The sequence below is a fragment of the Notolepis coatsorum genome (genome assembly GCF_963971535.1).
Source record: "Notolepis coatsorum genome assembly, chromosome: 1".
NCBI lineage: Eukaryota > Metazoa > Chordata > Actinopteri > Aulopiformes > Paralepididae > Notolepis > Notolepis coatsorum.
In genome coordinates, this window is record NC_140165.1 from 156,196,428 (window position 1) to 156,215,148 (window position 18,721).

Genomic DNA, 18,721 nt, shown 5'->3' on the forward strand with positions numbered 1-18,721 from the left:
TTGTTTGAGAGCCAGAGTTTCCAGATACTTCGCCAAGCAGGCTGTGGAGAGAGGACGAGAGAACATGGTTAGACACGGTCGAAGAACAGGGATCCAGGCATAGAACAAGAGGACATCAGAGTACGAGAGTATAAAGGTATAGAACACAAGCATAATAGTACAACTAACTGGTAAATACGAAGTTACGATCTGGCAGCAACTTGACATCAGGGGCGGGTTTATATCCCTGACGTAATTGGCCCACAGATGTCAAATCAGGTGGCATTCTAAACACCACACCTGAGCATAATATGAGAGAGAGAGAGAGAGAGAGAGAGAGAGAGAGAGAGAGAGAGAGAGAGAGAGAGAGAGAGAGAGAGAGAGAGAGAGAGAGAGAGAGAGAGAGAGAGAGAGAGAGAGAGAGAGAGAGAGAGAGGCAAAGCAAAGCAATGCCCGGCAAGAACCATGACAGCAGGCCAATGACCTGAATCCTTGAATATTTCTCTAATCGGGCAATGACAAGTATTTGAATTAATTTCCATCATTGACATTACATTCACTATAAAGTTATACCTTTTACATGCCAGCTCTCTGGCTCTAGGAAACGCTTGCATGAAACCTAGTATAAAAGTGATCTATGCACAAAAAGGATTATTTATTCAGCGAATCTCTTAGTTACAACAACCTTGTGTTACAACAACAAGACAGCTGCTCTGGCCAGAGATCATCACTCTAACAGTGTGATTAATGTTAGCAGCCCACTAAACTCTCAACAAGTTGTCAATTCACAGAGAACACAATCTCCACTGCTGTGATGGCTTCCAAATGTATACAGGCAAAAAGATTTGTTCCCTCATTTCAGTGTTTAATCCTCTCTCCTGCTATGGTCTGTTGTCATGTCTCCCGTTAACTCATTGACTGCAGAGGATTAGCCATAGCCCTGTGTTAGAATTGCCAAGCTTTAGGCTGCGGTTACACACAGGGCCATTTTCGTTTCGTTTCATTCGCTTCAGAGCGCTGCGTATTTGGCAGGCAAGTAAGAGTTAAGTTAGACATAGTTTTGTCTCGTCTACTATATGAAGGGTTTATCGCCGGCCACTAGAGGGCAGCGTCTCACTACTATCTGACCGGATATGCCGTGCTCCTATTCAGCATTGCCGAGTGGCCATTTTAGTTTTAACGTTACGTTTCACTCCGCCTCCTGTCAAGACGTTCGTTCAACTCATTCATGTGAGATTGTTTACATTATTATTATGTAGACACCTGAATATGTCTAACAATAATTCAATGTGTCTAACTTTAATTCCTTGCATTCTCTGTGTTCACGATGACGTTGTGTAACTTGCTGACCCCTCTTGATCCTCCATATCCTAACATTGACACTTAATAGCGGGACATGATACAGGTACCGCCAGGGGGAGCTGGTGGTGACGTTGGGCAGGGGGACACAGGTGAAGAAGGATGGGCTCAGGGCGTGCGGCGGAACTTCCTCTTCATCGTTTTCCAGAGAAGCAAGAGGTCGCTTGGAGCTGGAGCTCCAGACATCAAGCACGCGGAATATAAACCCAGTTACGAGGCGGGTTAGTAATGGAATATGCGATAGCTTAGCCTCCAGTTAATGCTAAAGAGACATTGTGAACGAAGAAGCAGACGTGCTACTGCCGAAGAGTGTGGTAGATATTGCACACGTTGCGTTTTAGTTAAAGTATAGGCGACAGGACAGGGGGTCGTCCCGACCCACAGCTTAGTTTCAGTTAGGCCTAGCACCACAGTTTAGCCCGCGTGTCGTCCCACCTCTCCAGCCCAGCAGCGGACGTCGCTGCACTGCACGCACCTCCAGCCCCTCCGAGCCGTTGCCCTCCAGCAGTCACCTGCCTAACGTCTACCCAGCCCCGCCTCCTGCTATCACGGGACTTCTCGACGGCCATCTCACCACACGGACGTTCGGTGGTGGGAGCAGGCCCGCCCTTGGTTAAGTACACTCAAGCCAGTTACAGTGAGCGCTCCGAGTGCTGGAACTTTATCGGTAGACATTCTCTTTGTGCGGAGCGGGCCCCTTAAGGGTGAAGAGAAGCAGTACTTTGAACTGACACTGGTAGCAGTGATTAGGGGCGCCCCGACATTTATTATTTTGGGGAAGCCGGCTATAGAATAGACTTTTGTTTTCAACGTGGGCCCACTGTCTTTTGGTTGAATGTGGTGTGATAACGTGTGTTCCTTTATAAAATTCCCATTGAGTAGCTCCAGTACCCCTCTCCCTCTTCCTCCCCTCTCTCCCCACCTACGGGGGAATGAACAAGTATTTAAACCCTTAAAGGCACGGGTTCTATTACTGTGTCTTGACCAGTGTGGGAATAACTTTAGTCATTGCCGTAGAGTGAGAGCTGTTATGATTAGACATGACGGTGGTGGACAGAGTAAAACCCAAGCGCAGACCAGCAGAGGATAGACAGGAGGCAGGTGTTGAATCTTGAAATATGAGCACTGCTCCTTTAATGTAGGTACGAGTGGCTCAAAAACAAAGTGAGAGGGCAAGTCTCCAAACGTGCTAAATGCCCTACAAATCATAAACACAATAAATAATAATATCCTCTGTGACAAGGAGCGATAAAGACTTCCACAAAACAAGTTATGCTACTTACAAAAGTGTTCAGCGAACAGCTGACAAACACACAAGCAAAACACGACTGGAACCAGGGAACACAGAGTAATGACGCGACAGGGAAGACCGGAAGTAACAGGCATATATACAGACACTGATTGACACAGGAGGGTAATTAGGTGATTAGACTCAGCTGGGGAAACAGGGGTGGAGAAGATAACCCAGGAGTAGGACCTGGGACTGGAATCCCCTCAGCAGCAGGACCCTGCACCGGACCCCGAACAGGAGGCTCCGCGGCGGCAGGGCGATTGGAACAGGGGAGGGGGGGGTGCTTGATACCGCCGTCTAGCGTGATGTGGCCGGTATTGCACTTTTACATTCTCATGAGGATTCCCCATGTTAACACAGAGTCCGTATGCCTGTAATGAATAGAAATATCGAATAAAAGAAATAACGATCAAATAACGTGTATACGTGGTTGGCGTTCAACGGTTGTCGGACAAACACGTATATATAATCGTTGTTGGCGGCCATTGAGTTAATGTTCCATAATGCACATTCGCCACATACATTTTTTTAAATACACATACACACAGATGTTTAGAGTTAAATATATATAGAAACCATATAGAATCAATCATAGCACAAACACTGTGGGCGGGATCCACAAACGGTTTGCACGGCTTTTTCCGACGCAAAGCTGGTGCATATCGCTCTGAAACTCAGTTTGCTATCCACAGAGGACACGCAGTGGGTGAAATGAGGTGGCAACTGCATTCCATCAGCATTGCGTCCGGTGCAATTGGCGCGTATTTAAATGAGGTAATATGGGCGGAACATGTCCCCTTTCTATGTAAATGAGCCTCAAATGAGCCTCATCCCAAGAGCGACAGACACGAGATATTCCGGGTTAACTTGCCATGCGTTGGGCACCAGACCGGAGATATCTCAGGTGTTGGTAGTTTTTTCTTTTATTCGATATTTCTATTCATTATTCATCCACTGACCTCTGTGTTGCCATAGGAAAGGATTCTGAGTTCGCCAAAGTGCAATACCGGCCGCATCCTGCTAGATGGCAGTGTCGCCCACCCTTTGAAACCTTATATCTCACCCTGTGTTACACTTAAATCCCTCCCGGCGCAAAATTTAGACGGAGCCGAGTAAATCGCTTCATCCGACCACTTCAAAACGCATCTGGCACACTCAATCCATAAATTGTGCCAAATTATGTCCGGGACCAGATTGACACCAATACTGGAAATCGCGATCAGACTATCTGACATCAATTTCAGCTTGATCCAACAATGTTTTTATATCGATCCAGCTGATCAGCATGTGTAGTGTTCAACACGAATGCCGTTACTGGTCATCAAAGCATAAAATAACGACCCCCCCCCCCTTTCATGCATTCATGATGAAACATAATACCTATTATATACATTTGATTTGGAAATAGTAGCGTGTCCAGGCAAGAAACACCAACGCTTATAGTAGAATACACGTAACGCCCTATAACTCAGCTTTTCAGGAATTATCCCGGATCACTCCTAAACTATACTTATATTCACCACGGGATAACGTGCGAACGTATGCATGGTAAAATTATCTCTTTTTTGCATGTTCGACGGAAGAAAGTCACTGTCAAATGACTATAGTATTGTCTCCATAGCTATAATATAGAATATAGATATAGCATAGTGACGCACAGTGAAAATATGCTATGGAAACCTGGCACGTTATCGGACAATACTTAAAGTTTAGAGTGGTGTCGGTAGGTACATTGGCCAAGGCTACGAGGCTGTCATCTGTGGCCATGAAGGACAACGTCTCTGATGTCATCGAGGTGCGCTTGGCAGAGCACCAGGACCATCTGCAGGTGCTGAGGAACCAAAGAGTCATCTCCTTCACTGAGCAGAGATGGATGGACCTGCAGGGTGAGTTTTTGCATATTGACTATACTGATGTCTACAATATCTTGAGTATTGGAACCATTTTGCTTATTATTGTGACAACGTGTGACAATATGTTTACTGGAATTATCTGGTTAATAATTGTGATCACTACATCACCACAGTAACTTCTTCTAATTTAATCTTAAAGGAACACGGCAACTTTTTGGGAAATTTGCTTATTTGCCATCTACCCTGGAGTTAGACAAGCAGATACATAGCCTACCCTTTTCTTCTCTGTGCATGCATTAGGCTTAGGAACAGCCGCACCGTTAGCCTAGCTTAGCGTCATTCTGTAACTGTCATGACTGTTGGGAACTAGGCTACACTGGCACGCCTACTTCCAGTGAATGACGCTAAGCTAGGCTAACGGTGTGGCTGTTCCCTAAGCCTAATGCAGGCATAGAGAAGAAAAAGGTATGTAGTCCAGGGTAGATGGCAAATAAGCTAATTTCCTAAAAAGTTGGCATGTTCCTTTAAACCCAACCTGAGCATGACATAAGAGCAAAATGGCCAATGTGTGCATATGGTCAATGGGTACCTTGCAATGGTAAGGTATGGTAAGGTACATTTTATTTGTATAGCGCTTTTAAAAATCACAAAGTGCTTTACAGGCAGTAAGAAGTTAATCAAAATAAAAAAAGGGGGTCAATGTTCCGGGTGGAAAGGAATCCAACCTGAGCATAACATAAAAGCAAAATGGCCACCATGTGAATAAGGTCAATAGCCACTTGAAGAGCACCAGAACATGCGGAAGATGTAATGCTTGTGAATATGGTCAATATAGCCACTTGAAGAGCACCAGAATATGGGGAAGATGTAACGCTTGTGAATAGTCAATATAGCCACTTGAAGAGCACCAGAATATGGGGAAGATGTAACGCTTGTGAATAGTCAATATAGCCACTTGAAGAGCACCAGAATATGGGGAAGATGTAACGCTTGTGAATAGTCAATAGCCACTTGAAGAGCACCAGAACATGGGGAAGATGTAACGCTTGTGAATAGTCAATAGCCACTTGAAGAGCACCAGAACATTGGGAAGATGTAATGCTTGTGAATAGTCAATAGCCACTTGAAGAGCACCAGAACATGGGGAAGATGTAACGCTTGTGAATAGTCAATAGCCACTTGAAGAGCACCAGAACATTGGGAAGATGTAACGCTTGTGAATAGTCAATAGCCACTTGAAGAGCACCAGAACATGGGGAAGATGTAACGCTTGTGAATAGTCAATAGCCACTTGAAGAGCACCAGAATATGGGGACGATGTAACGCTTGTGAATATGGTCAATAGCCACTTGAAGAGCACCAGAACATTGGGAAGATGTAATGCTTGTGAATATGGTCAATAGCCACTTGAAGAGCACCAGAATATGGGGAAGATGTAATGCTTGTGAATAGTCAATAGCCACTTGAAGAGCACCAGAACATGGGGACGATGTAACGCTTGTGAATAGTCAATATAGCCACTTGAAGAGCACCAGAATATGGGGACGATGTAACGCTTGTGAATATGGTCAATAGCCACTTGAAGAGCACCAGAATATGGGGACGATGTAACGCTTGTGAATATGGTCAATAGCCACTTGAAGAGCACCAGAACATTGGGAAGATGTAACGCTTGGGGATAAATCCAGCATGATCTCTCTCTGTCTCTCTTTACTCTCTAGGAGTGTTCCTGTTCTCCCCCAGCCCTCACAATGTGACAGTGATGTTCTCCTCTGGTGTTGGGGTGGAGGTGCGCAGGCAGGAAGGAACAATGGCAGTGACTGTTATGTTGCCATTAGCGTTTACCAACCTCACCCAGGGGCTGCTGGGCCAGTTGAACACTGACCCTTCAGACGACCTGCTGACCCGCGTGGGAGAGGTCATACCCACAGACGACATCACGGCAGAGGACATCTTTACCTTTGGAGCTGGCTGTGAGTCCAGAATACATGTTTTTGTTGTAACAGAACAGCACGGCAAGGGATAAAAATAGAGATACAAATAGAAAAAGATAAAAGACAAAAGGGTAAAAAAAAAAGGGCATAATTATACTAAAAGAGAAATGTAAATATGAACATGACTTGTATAGAATATGTGTATGTGTATGGATATATGATTATATAGATACAGTACATGTCTACAGGTATATGGATAAGGCTAAGGTTAATGGCAATCTAGGGTGGAATCTGTCAAATTGGGTAGTAATCGGCATGAATCGAGCATTGAATTTTTTATTTAATTGTGACCCCAAGAATTTAATCGAATTGTGAGATTCCTACAGTAAAGATTCCCACCCCTGCTCATATTGCAGGCTCACACGACATGATGTTATAGTGGGTATCTGTATTTCAGCTTGAAGCAGGTCCAGTGTGACAACCCCATGTCCACCAAGCAAGGACCACTTCATAACTATTTAAAGCTGGAATCTGTAATGTTGTCAAAGAGCTACTTCTACGCAAAAGAGCACCACTTGGTGTTGCACTTTGTTTGTATTTTTAGTTTTAGGTGTGGCCAGCAATAACAGCCCCTCCCCTATCCCCACTCCAACTCCACCTCCAACGCACACATCAGACCAAAACAAAAACAAATGTAAACAAAGTGCAATACCAAGTGGGGCTCTTTTCCCTAGAGGTCAGTTTTTGATGGTATTACAGATTCAACCTTTGATTTTCCTTAAATTTGATAAAAAAAGTAGTACAATTATTGAAGAGAGTATACTGTAACTGTACCCAGCAGGAACATGCACACACGCACGCACGCACACACACACACACACACACACACACACACACACACACACACACACACACACACACACACACACACACACACACACACACACACACACACACACACACACACACACACACACACACACACACACACACACACACACACACACACACACACACACACAACAAACGCACAGATGTTTAGAGTTAAATGGACTTTGGTACACTACAGAGAGATATCAAGGACCATGACCACATCGTGCAAGTGAAACCACATCTTTTGGACCCAGTCAGTCAGGCAGCCCACAGATACGCATGATAATGACATTCCAGCTGTAGCTTCATTCCCCTCACGCTGTGTTGCTTGTCTTCTCATACACTTGACCTACGATTGAAATCTCTCGCTTTAGTGGAACTGCAGTAAACACTCTGACTCTGTGTGAGAACCGGTAGATTTATATACTAGTATTAAGGGACATTTTGGTAGGACTCTCAAAGCTGTGACTGCCTGCGATTTACATGCTGCACTGTGCTCTTAGTTACAAATGTTTTTTGTTTGATCAGATCACCTAATTATTTTCTTATTATAGTATTTGACTCTGTTTTATGAAACAGATGGCAGATTTCCTCTCATTAACCATGTTTATCTTTAGAATCATCATGGGAACAAAGCTTGTTCTGTTCCGTTAGGGGCTCTGCTTGGCATCACACTGCACTCCCTCGCGTACGTGCACGCGCACTGAATAAATTCCACAAAAAATGTACCTTTAATACCAGTATTAGTCTGACCACACCCCTCATCAGCTTACCTTCATAAGCAGGTGTGTGGTCACCTGCTCTCCTCCTTCTCGCTTTCACCACAAGGAAGTGCCTCGGTAGTACCCCACTTGACGTGTTGTTAGTTGACGTGGAGAAAAATATTGTTTACAAGGAAGGAGATACGTTGACATCATATCTTTATTTTCTCTCTCACTATTTTCGAGAAAATACGGCGATATTGTCTTCGTACTGGAGTGTCTGGAAGATGATGATCATTCTAAAAACCCTCCACCGGTTTTCGTATTGGGAGCACGCCGCTGCATGCTTCTCAACTGCAGTTCCTTGCTGTGTTTGTTGGGGTGAAACCTGTCAGGCCACAGCTGAACTGTCGGACACGCCGCTGTTGTGAGAAGCGGTGGGTTTCAGGTTGGGTGAGTACTGTTGCTGGCGGGCTTCACTTGTCTGTTAGTGCTATGGGGGCTACTTGACAATGTTTATGGAAACCGGCCCCAGGCTAGGGTCCTTTGTTCAGCCACCTAGGCGACAGAAGGCCTTGGTCTGAAGACCATTGTCGTTTTAACTAGTGGGCCGCGACCATTAACACTGGTGATCCCTGTGTGTTCTGGACGAGTGGATTCTCTCTGTCCCGTGTTAAGCCCCTTCTTTCATATCCAAATGAGAGTGTTCCTTCACGAGGAGATATGTGCATGGATGTGCGATAGCGGCAGATCCATGTTCAAGTCAGCTACACAGGCCAGTTTGGTATTGTGCTGATTCCGTCGGGTGTTGGTAAAATCACCGTTGTAAAGCAGTGTTGACATCTTGTTTCTCTTTTCTCTTAAAAAGTGAGGAGAGGTTCAGAACGGCGGCCTGTCTGGGTGAGTGTTATGTCATTGTATACATGTTCAGGTGATAGCTGCTTAGCTTACGGTTAGCCAGTCAGCTGTTAGCTGCTGCGTTAGCCTGCTGGGATCGCTGCATGGCCTACTTAGGTGGGCCTACTGTTAGCCAGTCAGCTGTTAGCTGCGGCGCTAGCATGTCGTGATCACTAGGTAACGTTAGCTTGCTGCTGTAGGCCAAGGCCTGGCGCGGGGTAGCTTTAGCTCCTCGCGCGCCGCCGCGAGCGCTTCTGGTCGCGTGCGCCGTTAGCTCGGCGTCTCGCGAGCAGGGGCAGTAGCGCCCGAACGGTTGGAGCGGCCGTTAGCTTAATGCTACTCTGTTGAACGTGCTTTGATTTTAACATGTTTTACACTCTTGACTACGACGTCATCCTTGACAGGGGATGTTTCGTCGACCCTGCCCTGAGCCAGGACGGCAAGGTTGCGTCAACAAAGAGGACTGTAGTGCGGGTTGGAGCGGCGACGCTGCCCAGTTCGAACAACACAGGAGCGGCTGTGTTCCTACGGTGTCTGTGACTGCACTTCGCTGATCTACGTTCCGGGTAGGACAAGGTTTGACCAGACCTTATAACACGTCTTCTGGTTTTACTTTTCTAAATGTTTTGTGGATAACGATGTTTTCCCAAACGTGTGTTGCTGCAATGCATTTAGGATACGACGCGAGTTATGTGTGTACTGTTTTTGTCACTGGCAGTTAGCTTCTCCGTGCAAATCGGGTTGTTGTTACAGATGTGAAAATGATCTGGTTGTTGTGTGAGAAACATCATGGTGTTTATATGTACCGTGTACTCACAACTAAGGTAACTAACCTATGAAGCTATGCTTGGTGACAAGTGAGTAAAAGAATGTTCTTTTCTCAGCCTGTGATGACAATGAACAGTGTGTTCACATATTAACAGGTTTTCCTGTTTTAACTGGCCGTATTGAGGGTAAAATAAGAGGATTGTGTTTCCCCCCGGTTCCCTGGGGACTTTTTCATCCTCCTATCAGACATGTTGTGCACTAGAATTGTGTCTTTTGTGTGGTAGGGATGCGATGTAACCCTTAGCTTGATTGCTGAGGTTGTGCTAATACTGCTGGAGAAACTTTATTTTCCTAAAAGAAAAGATGGTTTGGTCGCTGTCGTGTGTGCTTAGCAAGGCCTGTGGCCGATACTAATCGAGAATTATGTATTCTCTCATTGTGAAAAACGGCGTTCCTCTGTAGAGTGTTTTTGCCATTTTTTGTAGGTGATGATGGGTTGTGTGTGTCATGTGACCTGCAACTGGGTTGGACTGGCCACAGAAGCACATGTGTATGTTGGACCGGGGCTCTTAGAGCCCTCTCTATTCTGTGTTTTTTCCTTAGTAAAAATCAGATAGCAGGTTAGCTCATGCGCTGTGTGGAGCTGTCAAACGCTTCATAGAGCTGACTATGACTGTGTCATATTCTCTTTTTGTCATTACATCGTATCATGGGTGTGGGGTCGTAAAGGGGTGAACTGGTAACCTTTCCTCTCCCCCTTGTTTCTGTCGGTCAGGGGTACACCCCCTGTCCTTCAAGGTTCCCGTCACGTGGCGGTTCGGCACGTTACGGGGGGGGGGGGGGGGGGGAGGCAGTTTCCTGGTCCCACGGCCTGGTATATTGGGCGTGTGCACCGCAGGAATTCCCCCGCCATAGAGTACGTCACCGTGCGCGTCTCTGTTGGTAGGACTTCCGTGTGCTGTTCAGGTCCATGTGATGGATCTGTTTCAGGGGGATGGTCAGGGCTCCTCCTCACCAAGCGCCTATTCGGGCCTTCTGTGAGTTCGGACTCCTTCTTCCATGGGAGGGAGCCTCCATCAGAGTACAGAGCCTTCCTCCTCAGATTGTCAAAGTGAGTGGACCCTCTAGAAGGTGTCCTATTCTATTGTATATGTATTCGATTCAATTCGATTGTTGAGTGTGTATGGGTTCAGTGCCTCTTCCCCGGAGAGCCCTAAAACCAATTTTTTACATGGCTCAAGGTGCAATATATTCTTTTCAATCTGTACAGCTCGCGTGGGAAGTCTCTCTGGGGATCCCCGTCTCCTTCCTATGGGAGGGTGGTGGGATGTAAAAATGTGAAAAAAATTTACCCCTGGCTGTGTAGACTGGGACACATACTGTTGATGCTTCCTTCTTTTCTATTCAAAAAGTGTTGGAGTTAGGAAGTGTCACACCCCTCTTGTCGTTCCCCTGGGCGCCTTGGGGATTCAATGACAGGTCTAAATAGCCTGTTCATTGATGGGGGTGTGTTCCGACGCACGTATAGTGCTAGCTCGCTGTAAACAGGCGACTGACTGGCACGCCTTGGTTGCTTGTGGTTGAAACGGCGTTTTTATAAAGCAACTGAGATGGGGGTTTTTCCTCTTCCGACGACCAAATCCCACGACCTGGGTTGGTTTTTCGACGGATTCTCGTTCATGTCTGGGGGATGATGACGGAATGGATCTGAACATATGTAGAGGGGTCTCACGCCCTTGGGGTGGGCCACCAGGCGCGGTTCGCCCGAACGTATGGGTGGCGCCTTCTTTTCATGTTAAGATCGACACGCATATCTGCCCTTTCTCCTGGAGTAGGCATGTCGGCGTGGTTAGGGCACGGGACTGGTTCTGGTCACGCTGGTCCGGATCAGTTGAACCCGTTGTCCGCCGGGGATGCAGATCTGCTGTTCTGGTACCCTGAGGGACTTGGGCTTTTTTCAGGGGGAAAAATGCCAGGTCGGTCCGGGTGTCACGGGGTTAAGCGCTATGGGGACCCTGGTTGGGTACGTTTTTACTCAGCACTGTCGTAATGGCTTGCGGCCATGCCAACCTGTACACGCTCGATCTCGTCGGATCTCGGCCTCTACACAGGTTGGTCCTGGTTGGTACTTGGTTGGGAGACCGCCTGGGAAGGCCAGGTGCGGTGTGCTTAGGGGCTGGTTCTCCATTCTTTTTCGCTCCTCTCTCGCGCATGGCGAAGAGGGGCCTGTTGGGGTGGTCTTTGACCTCCTCTGGTGACCCTGTGCTTCCCGTATCGCCAGGCCCCGTCCGAGGTAATGTTCGTCGACCCGTAGGCCTGGGTTAACCCTTTTTTGAAAACTGAGACACTTGTACTGCGGTATAGCCGGTGTATACCCGCAGGTGTGTTTTGGAGTTTTTTCTTGAGGGGTTATAGGAACAACCACCGCATTGGGTAACGCCAAGGTGGTTGATTCCCTGGTGTGTTGGTGCAGTGTCAACTCTCGGGTTCACCGGTTGAGGGTGCCCCTGCACGTTCATGACGTCTGCCAATCGTGTCAGCCTTCTCTGCCTCAACCCCTCTGGGTGGGGGTTTTTAAATGGAGGCTTGGTCATTCAACAACGCCAGCATACGCCCCTTCCGCCGGGGCGGCTGTGTTCAGCTGTCCCCTCTGGCGCCTGTCTCGTCCGCAGTCTCCAGGCTAGGGTTAACAGCCTGTTGCCTGGTTTTTTCCCCGGTGCGCTGCCTGCTTCCGTTGGTTAACCTTTTTTGTGTGCTTACGGCCATGCTGACTGCCTGTTCTGCAGGGTCAGTGTGCCAGGCGGTGTACTATTGGGGGGACAGGGCCCGCTCGGCTTACGGCCATACCAACCTGAACACGCCCGATCTCGGAAGCTAAGCAGGTTCTGGCCTGGTTAGTACTTGGATGGGATACCGCCTGGGAATACCAGGTGCAGTAACTGAGGGGCCTTTGTCCGAATACGCTGGCGATGTGGGGGGCGGGGCACTACGTGCCCACCTGGTGGGGTCTTGATGCTGGCATCATGGACTTCTCCGGGCCCCCATTCCAGGGAGTCCAGTCCTTTTGGTGGGTCTGGGTCTTCCTTCGCGCTCCGCTGCTACGGCCTTGCCACGGGGTTGGGTTTGCCCTTGACCCCGTGATTCTGGGGGCAGTAACGAGGTTGTTCCTCCGTTCGTTCCCGGGTGGCATGCGGGTTGTGCGTGTGTGTAGTCGTGGGGTCAAGCCACGGTCTGCTCACCCTGTGCGTTGAGTTGCTTGAGTGCCTCTTCGCACGGTCGGGTCCGTCGCCCTCCCGTGAAGCCCCTAATAGGGGGGATGCCCTCCATTAGGGGGGGTCGGGGGGGCTCGGCCCTCCCTGTTCTGATGGTTGTGGGGGGCTGTCAGCGGGGTGTATTTGTCAGCCAGCGGCTCCGCTTGGCCTCCCATTGTGCAGTGTGATGCCAAGCAGAGCCCCTAACGGAACAGAACGTTAGGTTATGGCTATAACCAAGTTCTGTTAGTTAGGGGTGACGCTTGGCATCAGACGGCCGCTGCAGCCCTTGACCTCACCTTGTGGTGAAAGCTTGGGAAGGAGGAGAGCAGGTGACCACACACCTGCTTATGAAGGTAAGCTGATGAGGGGTGTGGTCAGACTAATACTGGTATTAAAGGTACATTTTTTGTGGAATTTATTCAGTGCGCGTGCACGTACGCGAGGGAGTGCAGTGTGATGCCAAGCGTCACCCCTAACTAACAGAACTTGGTTATAGCCATAACCTAACGTTAATGAAAATTAGCCACCCTGAAAGTTCATGACCCTGCACCTGTATAATCTGTTTTAAAAATTAATTTAGAATTAGAATTTTAGAATGAAATTAGAAATAAATACCAGGGCCTGTATGTATCAAGCTTCTCAGTAGGAGCGATCTGAGACCAGCAATAGGGAGGTGTATATAGTCATGTTACCTGAGCAGTCTAATGCTAGGTCTGTACTTCTAGTCTTAGAAGTCTGATAAGTATGGGCCTAGGTGATGTTTTGTTTGATTCTTGTCTCCAGGGAACATCTCAAAGGAGACCTCTCTTTTCACTTATGACTCAAAGTATCTTTTGGATACGTACTATGAACCACCAAAACATGACCCTGCCTTCATCCCTGCCTTCTCTCAACCCGAGAGTCCTGATGACCCTCTTGTGGCAGACATGTTGAAGATGTGCTTTGGGGATGGTGCCCAGTTTTGCAAGTATGACACTCTGGCCACCCGTAGCCTGGTTCTGGGAAATGCCACGCTCAGGGCCTACCAGAGTTATGAGGCTCTTGTGCAAGACTTGGCACCAGGTATAACATTACTTTACCTTAGCACGACATGTTGACATTAGCTTATTAATTTGTTAAAATCAACAACTGAAGCTGCAACATACTACACTACTGTACCAGCAGATACTTTACTTAATGTTCCTAATTTAACCTAACAGTAAATTACTGGTCAAACTATTTTGCAATAAGAATACACATTGAAATCATCATCAAATCATTGAAATGAATGCATAGGCATGTGTTCTCAAACAGAGTCAATACTAAAGACAAGATACTAGTTTTGAAATATATCCTTTTACCATAGTGGTGTCCTGTGGCTGGCTGCCCACACCCAGGAATGGTATGAAAAATGGGACCTGCTACCTTGAAGGGACAACACTGGACTTCTCCTGTAATGAAGGCTACCAACTCTATGGCTCAACACAGCGCACCTGCCAGGATGATGGGACATGGACTGGAGAACAGCCCCACTGTATGACAGGTAGGACATAGAAGGGTACAGTCTCACTGTATGACAGGTAGGACATAGAGGGGTACGGTCTCACTGTATGACAGGTAGGACATAGAGGGGTACAGCCCCACTGTATGACAGGTAGGACATAGAGGGGTACAGTCTCACTGTATGACAGGTAGGACATAGAAGGGTACAGTCTCACTGTATGACAGGTAAGACATAGAGGGGTACAGTCCCACTGTATGACAGGTAGGACATAGAGGGGTACAGTCTCACTGTATGACAGGTCTTCTTCAACCAAGACTTGGTCAATTAGTACATTCTTGTACATTCTTTTTTTTCATGCTGAATGAGTCATTTCCGGAAAGATTATGAGCACACCTCTGGTAAGCACTAGATTTAAAGAGGTCCATCTGCATGATTGCATGTGGGAAACTGCAATTGTACAGATTTGTCGATGAAATCATCTTATCCATTAGTCGACAAATCGACTATTAGACTATAGACTATAGAAATGTCAATCTGTCAAAATTGGTCATTGTTGGCATATGGTGATTTGTATGAGGTGGTTCTGAATATACTGCTTCTCTCCTTTTGATCACATGAATAAATATACTGCAGTGGAAACATGCTTTGTATCTTGATTTAAATAGAAGGATATAAGGTGGGCTACAGGTTTTTCTTTTTTATTCTGTGAACCCAGAGGTCACAAGGTGGTAAAGTTCAGGAAGCTCTCTGTTGATGGATTTCTTTTTGATCTCCCCTCTCAGTCTCTTCTTCTCTGATTGGACATTTTGTTTCGGGTACTTGTTTCGGGTTTGTAAGTGTCCTCCTGCAATGAAAAGTGACAATGGCTTATGGGAAGAGTCTTCAGTTTAAACAGACTCATTGAAAGATAAGATAAGTAATTATAGTACAGTGGAGAAGTAAAAATCAAATAGAATAAAAAAGCAGTGTAAACAAAGCAGAGATTCCACTGCCTTCAGCTGCTGGAGCCGGCCGTTACTTTTATGCTCTAAATGCCTGAACTGGGACTGACTTGTTAATAAATGGGAGCCACCATATTCACACGGCAGCCATGTTGCTCTTACTGTATGTCATGCTCAGGTTGGAATTTGTTCCACCCTGATCCAAACCTGGGAACAGAGTGGAAAGAAATCCTAACCTGAGCATGACATAAGAGCAAAATGGCCGCCATCTGAATATGGTAAATTATGGTTTAGGTCAACGTTCATCATGAACTCTCTGACTGAATCATTTCGCAGTCCTCAGTTGCAACCACCAGATGGCAGTGTTCCCCCATTGGATTCTAGTCTGTAGCTGGTGAGAGAACAGGGTTAGGGCCACTTGTTGCTTCAATTGTTGTTGTGTCTGGAGCATTTTTTATTTATTTTTTATTTTTTATTGTGTCAGCTAGCATTAGATTTAAAATCTGTCAACGGGAAGAGTTTGCCTGGCAAGCTAGACCATGAGACAGACTTCTGTAGGGTGTTGGGCTACAGTACCAAGTGTTGGGCCAGGTACTCAGGATGTGTAAGTTACTTATTACTGATTACTCCTTTAAAAAGTAATCAAAATTACTTAACTGATTACTTTGTATAAACGTAATTAGTTACCTTACTAGTTACGTTACTTGTTACTTTAGCTTACCCCCCTGTTAGCTGTCCAGATGTCAACCATGGTGGAAACAAAATCTACCTCTCGAGTCTGGCCTTCAAATTAGCTTCCATCACTGCATATTCCCTCTCTCTCTCGTAGCCAGCAAACTTATTTCTCTGTGGCAGCTTGACATTGTTCTTTGTGGGTATGATCCGTCAACATTTTTCTATGATGCGTCAAAATGAGGGCGACCCAACCAAAGGAAAATATAAAAGAAGGAAGAGTCTTTACGTCACTGTAGTGCATGAACGCAAATTGGTGCTAAGTGTGGAAACCTTCAGTTCGCCCAACATTGAGTTGAATGGGATTGCCATCTCCTCGTTTATGTAATTTAAACAGGTTATTAGTACTTTGGATGTCAGAATCATCTGTAATTTGTTGCATCTAGATAACGTTTGATATATTGGTTGATATATATTTCCTCAGATAGCTGGTATATTTTTACCCTTAATATAGGCTTCAATAGAACTGGCACCAAAGTCTGGCACCAAGCAGAGCATAGAACACTGGTTTTCTGACGTGATGACTCTTCCATCTTTTATAGTTTCCTTGAGTCAACCGTGGAAATAGGTAACATCTCCTTGGCGATATACCCAGCAATGAGCTTCTTCAGACCTTCTCTTATTTTCCCTGATCTTAGATCCACTGTCTGTTGTTATATTATCGTGTAGCTCCACTCTGCGTCATACTGGAATACTCTTCCATATCAGCCTAAGCACTGAATAAATCTTCACATGTACCTTTACATACCTCATCTGCCTGGCCACACCCCCATCCGCTCCTCTACATAAGCAGGGGTGTGGCCATACTAACAGCTCCTTCTTTAGTTTTCACCACGGCAAGTGCCTGCATGTACCACACTTTGAGATTGCTGAAATATTGAAGAAAGGAATAGGAGCTACGATGAAGGAGCTACGTTGACATTATATCTTTGTTTTCTCTCTCACAATTTTTCGAGGAAATACAGCGATAATGTCTTCGCCACTGGGGTGTTTAGAAGATGATGATCATTCTGACCTCCACCGGCATTTTCGTATTAGGGGCTCGCGTCGCTGGCCTAATGCATTCCTCCAAGCTGCAGCTGGACAGGTATTACCTCCGCTACTGCAGCTGGACTTTGCTTGAGAGGCGATCGGCTGTTGTGAGAGCTAGCTGCCTCTCCAGGTGAGTGATGGTTTTGATATGCGAGCGCCAGTTGTGTTGCTATGGGGGGAATGGATACACGACTTACGAAAGCCGGCCCCAGGCTGGTACCCTTTTTGCTGCCTCTTAACGGCGTGGAGAGGGTTCTGGTCTGACGCCCACGCTACCTTGCCTGGGACCGTGTCCAAATCTGCGGTTCAAACCCCCGCATTTCTGGACGAACGGATACTCTCTGTCGCCGTGCGAGGCCCCATCTTTCAAGATGAAAGTTACCCAGCACGAGGGAAGTGAGTTTGGTGTTTCGTTATAAGAATTTCTCCACACTCTAGTCGGCTGCAGCCCATGAGGGAATTGTGCCGGCAGCGCTGTATCTGTTAATCACCGTTCTGAAAACTGTGTTGACTTCTTTCCTCTTCTCTCTTCGGATGAGGAGAGGGACAGACAGCGGCTGTCTGAAGTGTTGGCCTATATTGTGTTCTCTCGTTTACAGTTTTCAGCTTGCGTTCTAGCTGGGTTGTGCTACCTGTTAGCCAGTTAGCTGTTAGCTGCGGCGCTAGCTCTGTATGCTCGCTCGGCTGGGAACGTTAGCCTGATGCTACCAGTTAGCCTGGAGTTAGCTGTTAGCTTATGCTACATCGTTGAACATTAGCCGTGAGAATAGCAGGCCATGACACTCTGACTACGACATCATCTTTGACAGAGGATGTAGTCGGCCCTACACCATGATCGGCTGTTGGAGGGGGGCGTCTTAGCTTCTTTTTGCCCCGCCAGCGAGGACTTTCGTCAACGTGGAGACCAGTGTTGCGGTCCTCTCAGCCTGCGTTCATCGGTGCAGGTAAGGGTCCTTTGGACACTTAATGCCTCTTCCTTCCTTCCCTTCTGAATGTTTTGTAATAACGATGTTTTTTTCCAAAACGTATGTTGCTTCACTACATTTGGGGATGCGACATGTGTTGTATGTGAATTGTCTTGATCGCTGGTATAGCTTTCTCTCTACCTAGAAAACGGCGTTGTTTTTTACGTGAGTAAAAATTTACTGGTTTTGTGTATGATGAGAAGTTGTGTGTTCATGTAACGTTAGGCAACGTAGTTGAGTTCACAACTGGCTGGGTTAATAACCCTGCAAAGCTATGCATAGTGGCATGTGATCGAGGGGTGAGTCTCTCTCTCAGCTTGTGATGACAATAAACAGGTGGCGTGTTCACATATTAACAGGGCTGTACCTGTTCAACTGAGTCGTATCAGGGGTAAGGTGGTGAGGGGTGGTCCCCCCGGTTTTCCCCTGGGCCCCCCCCTCCCCTCAAATATGATTTTGTTTACAATATATTGTTTCATTATGTGTGTGGGGATACGGTGTAACCCCTCAGCTTCTGCTGGGGTTGTGCTCCTGCTTAGAGAAGCAATTTTTTTCCTAGAGAAAAGATTGTTTGGTCGCTGTCATGTGGACTTAGCAAGGCCTGTGGCCAGTACTTAATCGAGGACTTGTGTCTTCAGAGCCTCCTCGGTGAGTTCAGA

The 18,721-nt window shown here is 46.7% G+C and overlaps 1 protein-coding gene across 1 annotated transcript in view; it reads left to right on the forward strand.

Annotated features, from left to right (window-relative positions):
- susd2 (sushi domain containing 2) overlaps positions 1-18,721 on the forward strand; it is a gene marked incomplete at its 5' end in the record, with an annotated part of 84,149 nt that overhangs the window by 14,547 nt on the left and 50,881 nt on the right. The window contains 4 exons of the mRNA XM_084308020.1: positions 4,357-4,515; positions 6,204-6,455; positions 13,693-13,971; positions 14,255-14,431. Of these exons, the coding sequence (XP_084164146.1) occupies positions 4,357-4,515; positions 6,204-6,455; positions 13,693-13,971; positions 14,255-14,431 (867 nt within the window). The remainder of the gene's footprint in view (positions 1-4,356; positions 4,516-6,203; positions 6,456-13,692; positions 13,972-14,254; positions 14,432-18,721) is intronic.